Here is a 20893-nt window from a genome sequence, read left to right on the forward strand (position 1 = left end):
ATGCAGAGCAAGGAGACATCTTTTTCAAAGGTGATTTCTTTTTTCTTGGTGTTCTCAAGCAATATGACTTTCCCATGGGACACATCAGAGTTTGATGTCTAAACCCTTGAAGAGAAAAGGGTTTCCCTTCCCCACAGAAATGGGAAATTCATTATGATGGTTGACATAAGAGTCCTGGTCTGTCACCAGTTCTATGACACTGACTGCACCCCTTTTTTCCCCACATTCAATCACTGGAAAGAAGTCTTCTCCCTATGTTAAATTTTATCATACAGAAAATTTATGAGCTAACTGGTTGCCTAATACCAATTCAGATCAAGTAGTGTAGGTTTTTTTCTGAAAGAGAACATCTTAAATAAGATTTCCCTTATTTAACTCCAGTAATGGCTTGCAAGCTGATCTGGTGTAATTTACAGTGTCCTCTGATTAAGAGCTGTCATGTTTTCTATAGTGACACCTACAAAGCTATACTATACTCTTACTGTGTATCACTTTGTTACTGATGACTTTGTGATGCATGGTGTAATTTCACACACCTGCACACAAACAACTCAAACTCAAAACCAGGATCCTAGGGTTGCTTTTCAAACTTCTTTTATCAAAATATGGGGGAATTTGCAGCATAATTTTTAGGCTTTATTTGGCAATGCAGATAACTTCTCTAATACTTAAACCACTTGACAGTACTAGACTTTATCATAATTGTCAATATTTTTCCCTACTCAAATGTCTTTGATTAGATGAGAGGCTGTTTCACAAGATTTATTTTGTACAAGAGTTATATATATGTATTCTGGTTGCAATGTGTCGCAAGTGAGTCAGGTTGATGAAAGGTTGACTGGGAAAGGATCTGGGAGAGGAGGGGAGCAGTCCTGAGATACAATTATCTAATACCAGGACTAACAAATGAGATAGATGCCATAAATCTTCCCTGTGACCAGCAGCAACTCAGGTGATACCTAACCCTGGAAGTGCCTTACAGCACTGCTTCGTTGAATACCCACAAGTACCCCACTCTTACGCAAGGTCACTGAGATCCAGAAGCTAGTTATTTCCCCTCAAATATGCCAAGGGATTCAGTGTCAAGGTAGGTCTTTATACCTGGAACACATCCTCCCACAAACTGCAGTTATAGCTGCCCATTAGATTTTAGTATTTCATTATGGGAACGGAATGAAATATTTTCCTTTTATATAATAGCCTTGCCTGCAATGCAAGAAGAGATCTTGTTCAATGGCATTAAAATGACTTTTTTTTTTTTGCAAGACCCAATCCACCTAAACAGGGCATAAAGGGATACAGGGCTAACAGCATAAAATTGCAGCAGGATAGTATGACAACCTATAGGAAGTATCAGTAAAGTCCTCTTCCTCGAGCTTGGGGACATGGTTCATGCGGGTGGTGAATCGGTCCCAGGCAATTCTGCTGCCGCTCAGCGCATTCCCGCGGACGCGGCGGGTCCCGCGGTGCCCGCCGCCGTCTCCCCGTGGTGCCACGGCCCTTGCCCCAACTGCGAGTCTTTCCAACAGCTCCCGGTGGAGAAGGCAGGGGCTGGGTCTTCCCCCGGGGTGTTGAGGCTCACTGGGTTTGCACGGGCTGCCTGTGTCCGACTGGAGACTGCTCCTTCCCCAGGCTTGCCCCCACTTCTCCGGCCCAACCGCCGCAGGGACAGAGCAAGCGGAGGGATGGTGCTGAGCAGAGCCTCGCCCCGATCTCTGTGTTGTCTCTTACGGGGGAAGCAGGCTCAGCCCCGCCGGCGGGCAGCTCCGACACACGAACCAGCAGGTCTGTCGGGAAAGGCGCTGCCCGGCAGCGGCTCTGCCAGCTCCCAGCCGGCGCGGGCAGCGGGACCGCCACCCCGCACACCCACCGCGGGGCCCGGGAGGTTGCGTGGCTCTGGGAAAGCCCAAGCTGCCACCTTCACTTCTGAAGAAACCCGATCTCAAATAAAAGCAGCAACTTTTGGTTTAGCCTTAGAAGTAAGAGCCGCATAAGCCTTAACAGCTCGAAAGGCCATTGGGAAAACACTTCAGAAAAGCTGACGGGTTTGCGGTCCGCTGAGCGCCTGGGGTAGAGGGGGCTTTTTGCTCCTACTTTGTGGGCACCTCGGGAAGGACCGTGCCTTACAGGCATAACGAAACGCCGTCCCGACCGCCGCTCGCTCGCTCCCTCCCTCCAACCAGCTCACCGCTGGCCGAGACGCGCTGTAACATGCACCATCGCCCGGTAACCTTCCCGGTGCCGGCAGCGGGCGGGGAGCTGGCGCCGCGGTACACCTGCCCGCGGGTGCGGTGCCGTGCCGTGCCTCGACGCTACTCGCCGCGCCGGCCGGCCCCCAGCCCCCGCCCCAGCGCGGGGCTCAGCCGAGCGGAACGGGCTGCCGGCGCTGCCCCGCGGGGGCACCGGGCGGCGGCGGCGCGGGCCCTTACCGATGATGATGGCACAGGCGCTGACCAGCCCGATCTCCTTCTTCAGCGCCACCCGCTCGGGGCCGCCGGGCGCGCCGCGCTGCTCCCCGCCGGCCATCGCTGCCCGCGCCGCTCTGCCCCGCTGCCGCCGCCGCGCGCATGCGCCGCCCCGGCCGCGGGCGGGAGGGGGTGTCCGCGCGGGGGGCGCGCGGCGGCGGCGGGAAGGTGCGGAGGGCTGCGGCCGCCGCTCGGGGGGGGGAACCTACAGGCGGGCCCTCCGGGGCGCGGGGGGGCAACCGCAGCGGCGCCGAAGGCAGCAGGGCTCGGTGAGCGCCAGGCGTCGAGGGACCGGTTTGGCCATTTGGCCTGTCGGGCGGCGGGCTCTGCCCCGACGCCAGCAGCCTGCGTGCCCACGGCTCCTGCTGGACGGCTTTTATGCCAGCCAGCCTCACGCCGTGTAGCGCTCACTTTCTCAGCGCTGTCTCCACGTGAATCTTCTCGGCGGTGGTCCACCTACTGTTGGTGCCTTATTAGTTCTGGTAGTGTGATAATTTAAAGGAAGAAACATTTTATTGCTTGTAATCAGTACTGACAGCGTGTGGCCAAGTTAAAATCATCAAGGCAATGCCCAAACGCTGACTGCTTGGTTGCTGCTCTTACTTCCCTTGTGTCTTCTCTTTCCTGCCCGCTTTGTTTCAAACCTGTCTGAAAGGCGTTAACCCCCTCAGCCAGGCCTGCCCTGGCTCCTTTTGGACCTGTTGGTGCTGAGGGGCCTACAGCTGTGGGCGTCCCCCCCAGGCCTTGGTGGGCAGGCAGTGAGCTGTTGGTCAGCTGCAGCTGGAGTCACCTGTTGGCAAGCTTAAGGAAATAAATATTTCCTTTCCTCACACAGGGGATGGAGCTTAAATGTTGGGGTACTTCATTGCAGCGAGAATGTAGGAATACCAAGGTAAATATAAGGAAATAATGTCATGTAGTAATTCACATATCTTTTGCTCCGTGAGCAAACTGCCTTCATAAGAGTGTCAATGGATGATGTCTCCTCTGCTCTCAGATGAAATCAGAAAGTTAAATCGTATCTTGGGAACCTGTGGTCTTCCCTCAAGCTGTAACACCCAGGGGTTAACTGACGGACATCCCTGGTTTATTCCTTGTTTGTAAGTCAAGATGGACACCTTCCTGAGAGAGGTTCTGCATTCAGAGAGTATCCTCATGTGGGTGACCTATTCTGAAAGTTCTCAGGTTAGAAAATTTTCATAAGATGATGATGCAGTATCTAGGAGGTGTGGGAAGGAGATAGTACATGTCAGTGGGGCAACCAACACGGTAATGGAAATTGGATGTGGTGGGTGGCATCAATAGGAGAAGAAAGATCTGGTTCTTTACCTCAGTGAAGGAAGGTGGGAAGTTTCTGTGGTGACATTGGTCTGATTTTGTTTGACTTTAGGATGAAAAGTATGACCTGAAAACTGGTGAATCATTTGAGGAAATCAGTGGACTGTTCTTAGAAAGCTGATAATCGTAAAGTGATTTTACTATATAAAGCTGCTTTATCCTGCTGCTGTTACAGAAAGGCTTATTGATTTTCAGAGGCTGAGACTTGTTTCCTAAATTGATCTATCACTCTGTGGAATTGTTGTTCCTAAACGAACTGCCTCACTAACTACTTCTAAAATGTCCTTTTATTGAATTACTATGTACTTTTTATAAGGAAGCATTTTACAAGAAGATTTACTTTCTGAACTATGTAAACAGTACTACTGTTCCCTTTAAAAGGCAGGGAAATGCAAAGACTAGAAATGAAGTGTCAGATGTTCAAAAGTAACCTAATGTTTTAGGTATTTCTTCTAGGTGGTTTAAATGATTGCTTCAGAGCTATGTTTTCCCCTGATAGCAACTCAAGTAATTTCTCTGAAATTCTTGACGTGCTAGTCTTATATGGACATTATGATTTGCTCTGTAAAAGTTGTCAATCACAGTCTATTTATTTTGTAAAAGCTAAAAAAACCAAAATAAAATAATTGAAATTCATCAGAAAAGTACAAAAATCAAGAAATGCGGAATTAATGGTGTTGCTAACTGTATTGCTGAGTCCTAAGAGCCTAATGAAATTTAGGATCAGTTAACTTTTACAGAACAACCACAGAATCTGTTAAATGAATGACCACTTAGAAGGATAACACTGCACTTGGTTTCTTTTGCTGTGGTAGAAGTGTTGGTTTGCTCTGAAATATGTGTGTAATCTTTGTGGTATTGTGTGGAAGATAAAAGTCCCAGTCAGCCCTCTTACGCTGATTAGCAAGGAACAGTGCATGCTGGCTGTGGGATGATGAAAATGATACTAGAATTCAATTAACTCTAATAATCTTCTTCAACTCAATTGTGCAGTAGTTGCAGGATTTTTATTTTTTTTTCTTTAAACATTCTGGCCAGTTTAGGGGGCTTTGCTAGGGAACATGCTAAGTATTCATATGTGTGTACATTCTGTGTGCTGATACAAATACTTTGTCCTGTAATTGTTCCTCCTTACTGAAAGCCATGAGGCACAACTGGGTGACCTTACTGATATGTTTTCAAGTATTTTACTGGTAATAAGAAAGGAAAAACCTGTCAGAAAAGCACCAGAAAACTCTCCTTAGGAGAGGTAGCCAACAAGTCATTAAAACTAAGAAAAGCAGAGGAACCCTAAGAGCTTTGTGTCTTCCTATCCAGTTTCACATTGGGTGCATTTTGAACAAGGCTAAAAGAACAGAACTAGCACAGGGGAACCATAGGGTAAAATCTCAGCTTTGTCCCAAGAAAACCTTTTGCAGCAGAAACATTAATAAATGGGTATATCTGATGGTGGCCCAGCAAGGCCAGGATATTGTATATTACACCTTACAGTTTCAGCACCAGGTCCTGGTTTGTGAGTTTCATCCTTGAGGGCAGCATCCATGCCTATGCCTTTGCCTTGGTGTTGAGCTGGTCCCAGTTGGAAGAGGCAGACTTTGTGGCTGGTCAGTGTGTGCTCCTGGGGCAGCTGTGCTTCCCTGGCCTCTGATAGGGGACACTCAAGCCCCTGGCTGCTCCCCCAAGGAGGGTTTTTACAAATGCTCGTTTGAAGGGACCTGTGCCCTTGCCCTGGGAGATGAAGGTAAAGATACCCATCTTTTTCTCAAGATGTACAGCATTATTTTGGTAGGTGCTTATTTGTGGTATCTCTGACACAATGTACTTCCTAGTGCAGGCAATAAGCTTGTAAGCAGTTTAGCCTAGTTACCCCACAGGTAGTGTGGGTAATAAACAGGATGGGCAAATGGGGTTGGGTGCAGCTATGTTGGTGGTGGAGGAGGATGGTGATTGTGCAGCAGCAGCTCAGTTTCCCCCTGCCACATGAGACTGAGTAGATGGTGTAAGGGATAAAGGTTATGGGTGAGGGCACACAGCCAGGGAATCTATGTTGGTAACTTAATTGAGGAGTGTAGTTCTGGACCCCTGTTTTTCCTCATTTGTCCTTGGAAAGAAGATAAATTCTTTACCTAAATCCGTATGAAGAGCATGGATTTACTGATTCTTTTCCCACTGTGTGCATAATAAATGATTTATTTCCCTTTTCAAAGTTTTAAGTGTTGTACTATTGCTGAAGGAGTAAGCAGGTGGCTGTTTACAACAAGAGCTTTCGATATGCTCACATCCATAGCAAAACACAGGAGTGTAAAACAGCAGTGGGCCAGAAACCTGTTGGAAAAGACAGCAGTGACAAAGGTTGCCCACATTCACTGCCAAAATGCTCTTTTTTTTTTTTTTTTTTTTTTTTTAGGCTGAGTGCCTGCCTTCTTCACTGTTTTTTGCATGAGGGTGAAGAGAGGACTTTTCTCTTTGTGGTAGTGTTGGCTGCTTATTTAGGTTGTATATTCTGTCCTCTTGTTAATATAGTTCCAAAGTGAGCAAGTCAGAGGGCATGTACATTCTAATTAGTAGTTATCTGAGACAGCTCTCAGAGCAAAGACTTCTTTTAAATTGTTTTGGATCTGAACATACTGTATCTACTTGAATGACGAAATGTTAGTAAGCAAAAAAGCCAAAGTTCTTTGTAGGAAGGCAATTGCTGCATAGCAACTGCACAGAGAGGATGCAATGAAGCTTGCGTGTGTTCCCTTTCGTTTCTATTTTTGTCCTCATTTTCTCCATGTTCTGAAATGTACAAAAATTATTAAAGTTATTGGAACCAGTTATTTCATTCATTGCTACTTATGCTCTAAAAAAAAGAAGCAAACAATGGAATTTGCTTTTTGTATTTTGGGAAGTAATAATAAAGGGAATTTAATATGTTATTTACTAAGGGATGCTGTGACTGAGTTTTCAAATGAATATGGTCTTTAATGTATATGAAGTGTATGGAAAGAGAGCAAAGCTAAAGAAATATAAAGACTCTCCATAATAGCAGATGTTCTTTCCAGTCTCACTCAACTTTTGTATCCTTCTAAATAAATTTCTGTTGTCTTAAAAGATAACCAGCACTACAAACCCAAAACATACCATAGTTGTTAAAACATAATTCAACTTTGAATTTAATGGGGTCACCATAAACAGCTGGGAAATAGTTACTTGTAATGATAGATTATCTTGTAGTGTATCTTCGAAGCAGTGGACTGACTGGTTTAGCAAAAGAAAATTTGGGGAGTAATGGGATTGTAAAGTGATTCTTAACTGCTAATAAACTCGAGAGTAAGGTTTGCTGTGTTGAACAGTGTCTGTGGAAAGCCTGTTAAGGCCATACAAAATACAGGAGGCTCTAGTCTGAACTGTCTTTATGGATGTGCCCTACACCAAGCCCACGTTAGGGGATTTCACCAGCCCCACAGCTGATTTGGGATTATGAGGTCCCACTGCAGCAGAATCGATGTTACTCTGAGCTTCATCATTTTTCTGTAGTAGCACAGAAACTTGCAGGGCATTGGGTTTAAGAGCAGGAATACAAGCAGGAAGGAGGCCTATTTACTGGGAGGTGACATCAGTGAGAGGGAACCATATGAAGCCTTTCCACTTTAATGTGAATGAGTCCCAGCCGTCAACCCTAAATGTAGCCAGGTGCAAGGTGAATCAGTTACTTGTTAAAAATATCCCATTCTCTATCAACTTGGTCTATCATGTTCAGTCTCTATATTATAAAGGAGGAAAAAATGGTGTTCTTTGTATTTCTAGTAACATGATATTGTACCTTCGTGTTTTCAGAAGGCTGTAGTAGAGGAAGCTGCATTAGTATGTGACTCCTCAGTAGCTAAAGAAGAATATGGGGGATGCACATTTGAAAAGGGAAGGCAGAATATTTTCCTCTAGTCCAATAAAGGAGGAAATTGTGTGGAGTGGCCTTTTTTGGGTAGCTACTCTTCTCTGCAGTAATGGCCACAGTAAACAGGTCCCTCCAAGTGTTTAACAGTTCTGGAATAGGTCAAAGGGGCTAATTAGCTAGTGCAAACTAGCTAAGCATCTGAACCAGGTAAAAGTAATTCCTGTGATTAAATATAATCCTAATAATTTGTTGCTTATGTTTCTGTCATCCACCTTGATTATTACAAATTTCATTCCCAATAAATGTTATTTATAAACAATGTCCTTTTACATTTGTACCTTGCCAAATGATAACGTGAGAGCTGAGTAACCAGAATGTGTATGCTATTCTCTGGCAATGGGTATGAAGATCCTTCACACCCTCCTTGCCCTAGCAAAGCACTGCCCTCCAGGACAATTTAAACGTGGTATGCCAAGGGATAAATGGAGTTCTTCACTGATCCGTAAGGGCTGTACATTGAAATCCAGCAGCCATCTTTAACCAAAAATGTCCTGTGGCATGCAGTAAGGCAGTGAGAAGTCTGTGTTTATAATAAAACATTCGATTCTCTCTTCCTCCTGTTTCAAGTTTTTGGGAAGACTCCCTTTCATGTCATTAAAGGGCAGGAATGTAACTAAAAGCTGAGGTTAGCAAATACATGATCTTCGGGCTTGCAACAGTGGCTTCTGAGTGGGCTGAGTTACAGAGAGTGTTCCAGATTTGCTGAATGGGGACCTGGATAATTAGAAAAGTAGGCTGAGAAACAGGTCTTCTGCGAAGCTCTCTGATCTGAGTTATTTCTGACAATGAAGTAGATCTTTGGAATTCTGTAATGTATTGCATTCACTGGGCATTGGGAAGAGCCTTATTAGGGAAGGCTGACTGATGCCACTCTTTCATGGTCCTCTGTAAGATCTGTGAACTTTAATCACTTGATTTAGGTAGCTCAGGAGATTCTTCAGGCAGTATCACTGTGTTTTGAGCTCCTCTAGGAGGAACATGGGTCTTGTACACAGCAGAGGCTCACCTAGTGTTCATAACTCCCTCCACAGCCTCTGTAACGGGCAGTATTTTGGCAAAGTACAGAAAAGTCAGGGCCAGATACTTTGCTGCACTTACAGGTCTCTTTGAGCACCAGGCTTTTATCCATAGATTTGGATGACCAGAATGTTTGCTGTCTTTTAGGTAAATTATTCATCAGGTATGAATATCTGTGTAAAAACTCTATTTCTAAATTTCTACCTATATGAAGTGGGCCATTGCATGTTCAAATTGTACCACCTCTTCAAAGACAGCTCATAAGTAGATGGGTGTAAGTAGATTATGTAAAGAGTTATTTGTAAGTTGTTGATGAATGAGGTTTCTAGATCCAGGATTATTGAAAGAACCTAGTTTCAGTTAAGCACTGGTTCATTTGGTGTGTTATCAGAGTACACTGAAATGCAGTGGTGAAAGGGACAGGGAAGAATGATCAATTTCAGAACAAGCATTTGTTTTACCCATTTTTTTAAAAGATCTCTGACAACACTGTAGTATTTCAACATTTCACCACTATACCAACTAAAAAGCTTTTCTTAAATTGCCAATCTAAATCTTCTTTGTTGTGACTAACATAATGCTATCTTTTCTTCCTCAGTAGTCACTGGGAAACCATCTCTTTCTATACTATAGTTTGGTTTATCAGTTTGCCAGAACACTCCTTTTAGTCACCTCTTTTATAGATTGCAAACATGCCCGATTTCTTCATTTTTTTCCTCAGAGGACATGCTTTCTAAACCCTGTTCTTACTGCTGTCATCAGGACTGGCTTTAGTTTATGAATATGGTGTGTCAAGTTGGACATGGTATTGAAGCTAATGCATCACAACTGCTAACTGGCTTGGAATAGTCGCCTCCATTTCTTACAAGTGATGTTTCTCCCAGCTTTGGACTTTTTTGTGTGTGTGACACGGTTGTGATGCTGACTTAAGGCTTTTGGCTTGAGGTTCTCCATAACCTGTTTCACATCCTTTTCAGAAGGAAGAGTGCTACCAGATGCTTTTCCTTCTGCATTGCTACTTACTCTGTCCTTTTCTATTCTGTATCTGGGTGCTAGATCCCTTCTTGCACCACTTGTTCAGCTGAATATCAGCACCCTAACTTTACACCATTTCGTCAGTCAGCTGTTGTCATTCTGATTATTCCTCACTTCTGCATCTGTAATTGCTCTCAGCTTGGTGCACCCATCAGTTACTAATCTCCGTTTGGTCACTCAAAATGAATAATTTTGGTCCCTGGATAGATTCCAGGGGTCTCACCTTGAAATTTCTTTCTGGTTTGTCAGTGCATTCTGAATGATTACCTCAAGAGAGATTAAACCAGTTACACAGGTAACATGAAAATTGTCGTTTGACTCTCATTCGTATTATCTTGCTTATGAACATGACACACTGGGCAGAGTTTAAAGGAAATTAGTTCATATCCACCGCTTCCCCTTTATCTACTGAAACAAGTTCCTTATCCGAGACGAAAACCACGACTCGAATCATCCCTTCCTTTCTGTGATCTCTTGCCATCCCCCGAGAAGCCCAGTAGATGGCACTCTGGATCTGCAACTCAGTATTTTAAAGTAAAAAGTGATCACAACTGCCTCCTGTGCAGATTATTTTAAGTACTTGTTTCTCAAAGTTAGATATCTAATTTTAAGATTAAAATTACCGTAGTGATAAAAGTCTTGTTGAAGTGGGTTTGGGTTCATGTTGTCATTAAAAAAATTCTAATAATTCTTCAGTGTATATTTGCAAACACAATTTTCTATAGTATGCCATCGAGGGAGTGAGCCATCTCTGTGAGAGCGGCTGGAACACGTTCCAGTGCTGGCCATGCAATACACTTGTGTATTGGTGCCCGATGCATGAAGAAGCAAAACAGGAAGGACAGAGGACCCAGGGGTTGTTCTGCCCTGTGTTCTCTCAGTCTGAGTATGGCCCAACTGTAATTTAGATGAAGGGATGGAAGTTGTTCTCAAATCAGGCCAACCATTATCACCATGATCCGTAGGCCATAAAAAAGGTATAGTCTGTTCTAAAGATTTCAAGTAACATTAGTTCTGCTGATGTCATTAGCTCTGGAATCCTGTTTCTGATTGTGTTTAATCACATCATATCACACCTGAAACCATACGTACTACTTCATTTTGATAGCATCATGTGGCTGCAGTTGCGATCTGCTGGCTATGCTTTTGCTGAGTTCTGTGTAGGCTCCTGCAGTGTTTTGGGGAATGGAGCCTGGACTTTGCTTTCTCTGGGGGTCCAAAGCATGTCTGTGAGGCTGTGGCAGTTTGCTGAGGGCCTGCACTGGGGCAGAGCAGCTTTCTGCTTTTAGGGGGTAAGTCAGCTGCCAGAGGAAATCTCCAGGCTGCTAGTCTAAAGATTTACCACTGAGATACAATGGAGCAGACTGCTGCCTCCTGCCTTTTTGAATACTGTCTTCCTGATAATTGATTGTGCCAAGGCAAAATCAGTGGTATTTAACCTTACCTGTCTTGGCTTTCCTTCAAAGAGACCAGTGCTTAGGATGCCAGTTAGCTCCATTCATCCAGGATTTTGGAGCACCTTCTCAACTCTTCTTGACCTGTGAGCACTTCTGAGTCTTTCAGGACAAAATAAAACAAGTTAGCTGAGCCACCTGGCAGTGGTTTGAACCGACTTGTTTGACTTTGCCCTAGAACTGACTAGAAGTGCTTACACAGCCAGTTACTGGGTCTCAGCTGGAATGTGTTAACTAACAGCTGAGAAACAGAAGGGAACAACTTTCTAAATGGCCTGTGAACTGTACGCCCTGGATGAGAGGCTTTATTTTAGCCTGTTGGCTTTCCCTGGAAGAGGCAAGGTATGCTCCTATGGCATGTTCCAGTGGAGGGGTGCTGTAAGAAGCTGTCATGTCTCAGCTGCCAGCTAGTGTATTTTCCTGCAAAGGTGTGTTCCCTGCCTGTGCAGCGCAGATGGGATTGCTGTGCCTGAAGGTGTCCAACTGAGCCACACAATGATCTTTGCAGGGGTGCTGCAAGTAGCTTGTGGTAGAGACTCCATTGTAGAACCTTATGTTGTTGTGTACTTCAGAGAATGGAGAAGCCAGTTTGGCACACCAGGTTGTCTAACAGTCTTTGAAATACAAAGCCCTTTTTTCCTCTTTCCTGTTAGTAAGCTGGTATATTTATTGTATCATGGAATAATAGAGAAATTATAGCATTTCCTACCTGTACAATATTATCATTTTTGAGAAGAATAACAAAGTTGGAGTATGCATTGTGCTCTTCACTTAATGTATTTCTGAATATTTGCACAGAGAACCACAAATAAAATACCTTATCCTATTATCCAGGAGCTCGTTTATCTGCAAGATGAAGAGCTGTCTTACAGACAGAAATGTATACTTGGTTTAAGTGCATTGTGCTCAGAGTTCATACACATCCCCTCCAGTACTCACCTATTAAAAGAGTTCACAGAAACTACACTGTAAACCCGCTGGAATAATTTTTATTAAATAATTTTCTCTGGTAAACAGGGAAAACAGAGCTGCAAGGAGGTTAAAATCTGGGCTTGGCTTCCCCACTAATGACAAACTCAGGCCCCAAAATATGCTGAGACAGAGATGACAGGCTCTCGCAAGTACATTGGGTCATCTACCCACCCCTCCTTTCTGGTTGCTGCAGGGTACAGGTGCACTCAGACAGAAAGGACTGGGTTGATTTTGAGCTTTGCTCACACACAAGGCAGAGCAAGAGGCAGGTGTGGATAGCACTGTACACCTGTCCCACTTAAATGTACCAGGCCAGCAGCACCAAACCTTTATTTCCTCTCACTGCTTGAAGAATACGGACTGTAAGAGTACTGCAGCACTATTGGTGGTTTTCTTTCAGTACTGGGTGACCATTTATAACCTGCCAGCCTTGAATGGTTCCCAGTCAAAACAATTTGTGTTTAAAGAAAAGCTGCATGGAAGCAGGGATGTTACAGGTAGATAAGATTGCCTGTGAGCCCATTCACCCACATCTGCTACATGCCCCAGCCCAGGAAACAGTGACTGATGCTCAGACAGTGGCGCTTGATGTGATCTTGGACAAATTTCTTACCTCTCTGGACTTGGTCACCTATCTCTAAAACAGATGTTTCCTTCTCAGTTGTAATCTGCCTGGACACTTATAGTCTTATGTATTGTATTACCCTTTGGTATTATCACTGGTGGGCTTTTTCAAGTGGATGAGGAACAGGATGCCTTTTTCTTATGCTAGGCTTTGACAGTATCATCACAGGGGTAGGGGCTTTGCTGCATAGTGCATCATCCTGAACATTTTTGATGATAGAATCAGATTTTTCTCCTACTTGCCCTTTTCCCTGGAAAGGGGTTAGGCTCCTTGGGTGTTGCCTGACAAAATTCAGGAGGTGGGTGGGTGCGGTGAGATTTTCTGGCTGCACCTCTTTGTAGGGTTACCAAGAGTGCAAAGAGCCCTCAATCCAAACAGGGAACAGCCTGCGCAAATGCAAGTAGAAGCAGAAGATTCTCCAAGGCAGCATGTTTCTTCTTTGTGGAGAACTTGCCAATAGAGAAGGAGATTATGTTGGAAAGCAGCTGGGCTGTCCTCTGTGTGGGTGCATTTGGCCAATCATTCTTCATGTGAACACATCAACCTCTTGGAAAGGCGAATTTTAAGCCAGGTGTTGGTATTCACTTGCTGTCTACACATCACAATAAGGAAATGCAAGGGGAATTTGTAAACTAGGGAAAGGCTGTGTCTCTAACAGGAGGACCAGAACCTAGAGCTCAATCTTTGCTTGTAATCTCACTCATCTCTCTTCCGGTAGTATTCTGTGTGTTCATACAACAAATGTTGCTGCAGGATGCCTTCATGTCCTGCAGCTCACCCTAACTTCAGTAGCTTCTTCCTGCCTCTCTTCACTACTCTGCCCAATTTCTTTTCTTGATCCTCTGCATATGTGCTTACATGCTCCCTGACCATCTTCATCCTCCTTTCAAACTTGGAAGATGTGGACAGACAGGCATTCCTATAGCATGATTGCAAACCCTCATTTTCTTGGGAAATCTTGCTCAAAGGAGCAAAGTGTCCAACTGCAGCAAGTTCTAAAGCATTGAGGTGCAGAAGTCCAGCAGTACATGGCATGTAGTGTTGAAAATAGTGGTAATCTAGATATAGTATCACCTATGGAACTATAGGACAGCAGGCTGTTTGGTAAGTGCTCTTAATGCAATGTGCTTAAGTGCTTTGTTGAACTGGAACCACAGTCAGCCTGTGGCACATGGAATATTTTCAGCTGCAAAGTCTCAAATTGTTGAGTCAAGTCCTTTAGTGCTTCAGGAACGGCTCAGGGAGCTGCTGACAGCTCAGACAAATTGGTGTTTTTCTACCTGAGTTGTTGGCCATTCAAGCTGAGCTCAAAGCAAATCTTTGGGGCTTTGGGGAAGCCAGTGACAAATCAAAGAATCTTGTTTAACTTGGCTATGGCTGAATGCTGCACTTCCTTATGAGGCTTGGTATACTCCTCTGATTCACAAACAACATCTGCTTCTCTTCACTGACAATTCCAAAGATGACCTCTTGAAGGAAAGGGAACAAGCATAATTTTCTGAAATGCTGGTGATTCTCCGTGGAACAATTGCAGGTGTGTACAGAAGGCCAGAGCCAAGTGTCCTGGATGAACACCTGCATGCTGCCATGGTTGAACACATCTGCTTTACCTGTTTCTCTTTGCTTACCCAGCACTGATTGCTGATGGCACTGTGTGGATTTCAGGGTGCTCAGCCTCCTAAAGTCTAAAGGGTGTGGCTAAATATTCTGCAGAGATTAAAACCCAACATATATCTAGGTGTTCTTTCTGGTACTTAATGTTAAGTACTATCAATGCTTAACAGCATCTAAAGGTTAGCGCTTTCAATTCTGCTGGTGTCTAGTCACAGTATTTTCTATCCTCATATACACATCTCCTGTCTGTTCCTTGCAGTGTACCCATTGTGCCTCATGCACGTTTTACCTTACGTGGACAAAGCATACGTGGACCTGGTTAGCAGTTTTGTTTGACTAGGGGCTTCCTGTAAGTGGCAACCAGAGGGCCTAGCCCACCCCTGTGGCACAAGCTTTTAAAGTCCCATTATTCTCTGAATCACACCTTCGTCTCCACACCCTGAGTCATATATTAAAATAAAACTGTGGGAAATAATAAAACCCAGTTATATGAATGTGTTTTTTATTATAAGAGTTCTTAAATTTTTTTTTATTACTGCTTTGAGGCCAACTCATCATCTTTTGTTATGTTCATTACAAAAGGCTTTGCTCCAATCCCTGTTAACTTGAAGGGAAAGGAACACAGTGCACAGGGAGAAGAGCAGCTCCTTGCTGGCATCCATTCCCTTGTCCTCAGCATGCCTCACAGTCTTTACCACAGCTGCTCTACAAGAGCCCTCTGGGGTAGGTGGTGTTACAGGGGAGGTTGACCAGGCAAGTTTGCAGAAGACGACTCGCAGAACAGGGGGTCAGATTGAGTTCTCTTTAAGTCTCATATTTAGCACTCTAGCTCATGGCCTGTATTGTTCCAGGTACTCCTGATATGAGCTGCTGTCCTTTGTCAAGCAAATACAAAATAGTTTTCAGCTTTGCTGATGTCTTGTCTGCTTTATCCCCAGCAGGTGAGAAGTCTTTCTCAGTCACAAAGAGGTAGAAGATGAGATTGGAGTGGAGCGGGGTGTGTTTGTGTGTGTGAGGAGTAAGTAGGAGGTGGAAGGCTTATTTATATTTGCTAATTAGAAAAGTAGATTGTTCCCACTTAAAAAGGCATAACCTGCAAGACTATGTTTTTGTGAAGTATTTAGACTCAGTAGACTGGGGAATGGAGGGAGCCCTTTTCTTCCTAGGATTCTTTGTAGATGAAAGTGTTTGTGTCTTGGCTGAAGCTTGGGAAGTTCCGTTTCATCTCCGGTTTTAGATCATACTTGTTGACTACACCAGTACCAGAACTCCTTGCTCAAAAACCAGCACATCATCCAAGCTGTTTTCTCTCACCCTAAAAAGTAGCTGAATGTACAGAAACTGAGTCCTGGACCAACACTCCACTGGAGCCTGGCATCATACCGAAATAAAATAATTTCTCCATGCACCTCTGGCTACAGTTTCCAACCCCTTTTTTTTTTTCTTTTCATGTGTCTCTGCTTTCTCAGATAGTAGCACAGGCCTTAGCCTGTGCTCTAGGAATAGTCTGATATTCAAGATCTACCTCTATTGCAGGGCATGCTACTTTCTGCCATCCCACACAGTTATCTAGGTCATCTGGATATCTTCTGGTTTTTAGAAGAGCAGGTGCTTCTGAGACTACAGCCTGAAGCTCTGATGAAGCAGGTGAGTCAGAAGTTGGCTTCCTACTTACTCTATGGGGAGAAAGTGCTAAAGTCTTCATTACAGATTTGCTATAGCTTTTTTCTGAAGCTTCTTCTCATAGAGGCACTATTCAAAAAGATTTTCTTTTTTTTTATGATGCGGGCTTCTGATCATCTAAAATTCTGCTGCCACTGAACTTACAGTCCATAGGGCACCCAACAACTCTCTGGTGTTGAGGACTTGCGGTGGTGAATGACTTCCCAGTACTCTTTATATATCTACTTCTGTCTGTTTCCGGATATGTATTAAATAATTCTCCATAATCAGAAATGCATTAAATGTTCCCTGACTGACCATCCACAAATCATTTAAATAGCATTCTTCTGGTTTATTGAATGTCTTCTGTGACATGTATTATTCTCTGCTTAATAAACCATACAGGATCTAAAAATGTGGCAAGTCCACTTGATCTCTGAGGATGGCATGTATTTTAAAATGATTTTTACCTGTAGAGTCATTAAATCATGAAACATTTTCTGCTTCATTGCTAGGAAATAAATAGAAATTCCTGTCAGGTAATCAGAAACCCAACAGACCAAGAAACTGGCTCTTGAAAGACACAATAGATCAACAGGATAGCCCCATGTGGACCAAACGCTTGGAAACTGGGCATAGTCTGAAAATAATGTATACAATGGTTGAAACCTTTGGGCACAGCTATGAAGTCCCTGCAGGTATTTTATTCCCTGTTCCTCAGTAATTCAGGTGACTATTGTAAGGCTAATGCCTGGAGAGCTCCCATGGAAACGAGAACTAATGATAGGTAGAAATAGAGCTGGGAGAAGCATATTACAAAGGCTTCACAAAAGCTTCTAATCCATGAGATCTAGCATATACTATTGAGGATATTGAATAATGGATTTGCTCACTGTACAAATATAAAGCTCATTACAGGCACCTTTCACTAACTGTGACATTCTGAAACAGTTCATCCAGGATCTAATGTCCACCCTTTTTGGTACTGAGTTATTGTACTAGGATATATTATCAAACTGAAATACTGGCTGCTTCACTCTTTCTGTTTCTGTGGTTTGTCAGAGCTTCTGCATTTCTGAAAAGGAGTGTATTTTTAAGGGAAAAAAATGATAGCTTTGAACCTGGGTGTTTCCCCACAGGGTAGCTGTTCATGGTCCTTTTGGTTTTGTGAGTAATCTGTCTGGTCCTGGGCACTCAGTATCTAACATTTTGCATACAGTGAGTGGATGAATGACTTATATCCATGGCATTGGTGCCTGTGGGTAGGTAGAACAACTGGGAAATTCAGTTTTTATAAATCTATAAAAACAGCTAAGAGGTGTAATGTACTGTAAAGCTGCCACATTAGCACGCACTGGGCTGTCTTTTCATTGTTTTGATATGCAGCAACAGTTTTATGGCTGTCTCGGTGTTATAAAGCTTTGTTTCAACATGGATTCAAAATCCAAATTTTGCTTCATTTTTTTGTGGTTTCAGAAAACTGAAATTAACTAGAGTGCATTTGCATTTACCTTGGTCACAATTACAAGGCAGGTGCAGAAATAATGGGAGTTGTTTCATTTAATAGCAAAGGTTCTGCAGTGTTGTCCTATTCAACTGCCTTTTTTTTTTTTCCTTGTGAGTGATCTGAGAATCAGAGCTTGAGATGTACAACTACTGGCTTCAGTTGCTTGGCCTTTCTTTGCATCTCTTTCCCCGTGTCTCCACAGAGTCTCTCAGGAGAGCTCATCAAAGTCAGCTAACATGGAGAAGCACACATGCAAAAATGTGTTAATCCCCAAAGCACATGGGAGCAAGGTGGCCAGGTGTGTGTTGTAAGGTGACAAACACCAGTGCTGCTTTACTCCTGAGACAGTACCGCAAGAAGCATTTGAGAGTCAGTGATGTCTGTGCTCTGACTCTCCCCATTTAGTTAGCCTTTGTTCCCCTCCAAACAGCCTCTTGGACTACCCCCAGGCTGTCTTTTCCTTCGTCCTCCTCTATCCCTTTCAATGGAAGGAACTCTTTTGTTGACTTCATGACTTACAGTCATTATTCTTTTCTTCATCCTCTTCCTGATGAGGAGAGGAGGAGGACATGGAAAAACCCTGAGGGGACTGAAGCCATGATAAACTCAGGTTCAGTCTGAGGAGTCGCACAGCTTTTCCCCTCCTAATGGCCATGGTATGACAACTGTCAGGGCCTTTCTTGTGTTACTCCGCTATCTTGTAAAGCAACAAACATTTTTTTTTGTAACCGTTCCTAGGGAAGAGGTAGCTCAGAACCGAGCGGAGAAGCCCTGTGGTGCGACAAATTCTTACTTGGACCTGTTGCCCGTCTGCATGATGCCTAGACTAGAGAAAAAAGCAGCCCAAAAAGAGAACCAAGACCAGAACAGCATCCACCCTAATAATGACTTATTCTACTGTGTTTGCTGTCTGAAAGGTGAAACAGCTTTGAGTGATAAACTTGCCCCATGGTGTTCCCATGACAAAGCATCCTGACCTCTCCTCCTGTGTGTTTTTTTGGTGGCATGTGTGTTCTGCTGTGGTCAGAAGAATGAAGTTCTGTTCTGTGGCCCAGAAAGCCCGACCAGCACCCAGTACCTACCTGGCAGCTTTCTTGGATTTGTGTTGATATCATGTGCATTTTCTCATTTTAGGCTATCTCCATGCTAGCATCTGTCTGCCATCCTCAACATATCACAAGGTATCACTCGAAGGAGTGAGATTTTAAGGGTGGGGTGTCAATCCTTCCCTGGAGTTTCAGTTACTTGGTTCACATCAGCAAAGAAGGGGTTTGGTTTATTTTACTCTGTATAACTGAGAACTGATGACCAGATAAGACTCATGCACTTATGAAGGAGAAGTCCTGAGAGGATAGGTATAAGGAATGTTTCCAGAAAGAATTCTTGCTATGCATTCTGGAAATACCATATACATATCTTTCCTTAGTGGTTTAGGCTTGTGTCTATCCAGCTGATACTGGCTGATCCTGTCCTGGGGCTCACACCTTCAAAGCAATGAACATTCAGGTTATCGTGAAGAACTCCCTAACATAGAGGTTAAGAGAATATAGGTTCCAAAAGAAAGTTGGCTTAACATTATGCGTGTATTCCCTGTCTTCATGTACTGTGCTTATTGTCAGACATATTTCTGGTGTGTAAGATGATACGAAGTTAACCTTTCATGTAGGGAATGCCTTCTGAGGTACAGTTTTTGTATGACAGGTTGTATGTGAACCAGATAAATTCAGTGCCCCAAACAAATCATGTTCAGTGTTTTAGTTCCAAAGATGGCAAATATTTATGTGCATTTGTCCTGTACTTTACCTTGTTAGAGAAATAGAAATGAGGAGGTGTGGATCTACATGTAGCTGGCTGTTGTAATGGAGTCAAGGAGCTTTGCCCGATTTCTGTTCATTCTCTTTCTGGTCACTGGAAATCTGCTCAGCTGTCTTTCTCAGCATTAAAATGGGGATCATATTATGCCATTCTTTTCTTGTGGGGAATGTGACATCTGTGCCAAGGTGATTCTGGAAAGATAGCTGAAAATGAGCAAACCACCTGCAGGTGATGCAGGCTGATGTGGTGTCAGTTATGGCTGTTTTGTGCGTCTGCACTGTAAGACCTTGTTGCATCAGAAAATATCAAACAAAATACTTCTGCAATTGAGATTATATTGTCTTCTCTGTCATGCCTTTTAACTCTCTCTGCTTTACATTGTATGGTGTATATATAGCTGATAATTTTGCTTTTACACTGTACCAGCAGACTGCAACTCTGGCTAAGTATTATCAAAACAGTATTAATGTGGAGAAGAGGGATGAGTTCTGTACAGAGATTTTAAGTGATGGCATTAGAAATTAGTCTTAAATTCTTTTACAGTATAGGTAGTCCTAATTATTAACTGTATTTCAATCTTAGTGGTAATAACAAATAGATCACCCTGATTATCTAGAGTGATAATACACAAATAGGCATATTTTGCAAGAACTCTGGAACTGTGATGACAGAAACCATAAAAGTCTCTTTGTAGATGGACTGAATTTGAGACTATGTGCTGGGATCTGCTCCTTGCAATGCTTCCGTGCATCTTCTCCTGGGATGGCGAGAGAAGGGATGGCCTGTTCCACTCTTCTGGGCTGCCTATACCACAAACTGGGGAGAAAATTAGTAGGAGAGGCAGAAGAGACATTGCACACATTCTTTTCCCTCAACTCAGAAGTGAGCTAAGGTCAGTGCTTTTCTCTGTGAGACAGCTTGCGTTTTTTTCCTGCATTCTTCCAAGGATGTCTTTAAAACAAACAAACAAACAAATCCCAAACAAAAAACCAATCCTCCCCCTCATTTGCCTAAAGCAGGACTATTTCTATTCTATTTGTATATGAAACAGTAGTTTCATTGTTGATAATGTAGCTGAATAAAGTCTACTTGCTTTCTGTTAGGGTAATAAAGTATTTATTCCTTCCTGGTAACCCAGAACCCTAGTGGGATTTCATCTGCTTTTGCACCACTTTTCACCAGAATCAATCTCTCTCTTGTATTTTGCTTGGAGAGGGGATAATATGGGGAAAGCACATTTAAGTAGTATTTTCTATCTTTTTTTTTTCTGCAAACATTGTTTTGAATCTGATTCTCATACAGGAGCACACAGTAGGCAGAAAATTTGCTTTGCTTAAAAGGCAAATACAGATAAAGTTTGCTTATAGGAGAGACATTTTCACACTTCTAGTACTGGCCCTAGTACATGATTTGCAGAGGGGAATATAGACCTTCAGTGGCTTAATTGTT

General features: G+C 43.4%; 1 protein-coding gene and 1 long non-coding RNA gene across 2 annotated transcripts in view; one reads left to right on the top strand and one right to left on the bottom strand.

The window, feature by feature from the left end:
• The window catches only part of SLC7A10 (solute carrier family 7 member 10), a 45106-nt gene extending 42537 nt beyond the window's left edge, over nucleotides 1-2569 (bottom strand). The window contains 2 exon segments of the mRNA XM_074913368.1: nucleotides 2430-2526; nucleotides 2528-2569. Of these exon segments, the coding sequence (XP_074769469.1) occupies nucleotides 2430-2526; nucleotides 2528-2569 (139 nt within the window).
• Nucleotides 1-20893, top strand: part of LOC141963752 (uncharacterized) — a 200412-nt gene that overhangs the window by 34116 nt on the left and 145403 nt on the right. The window lies entirely within an intron of this gene.

This window comes from Athene noctua, chromosome 9 (assembly GCF_965140245.1).
Source record: "Athene noctua chromosome 9, bAthNoc1.hap1.1, whole genome shotgun sequence".
NCBI lineage: Eukaryota > Metazoa > Chordata > Aves > Strigiformes > Strigidae > Athene > Athene noctua.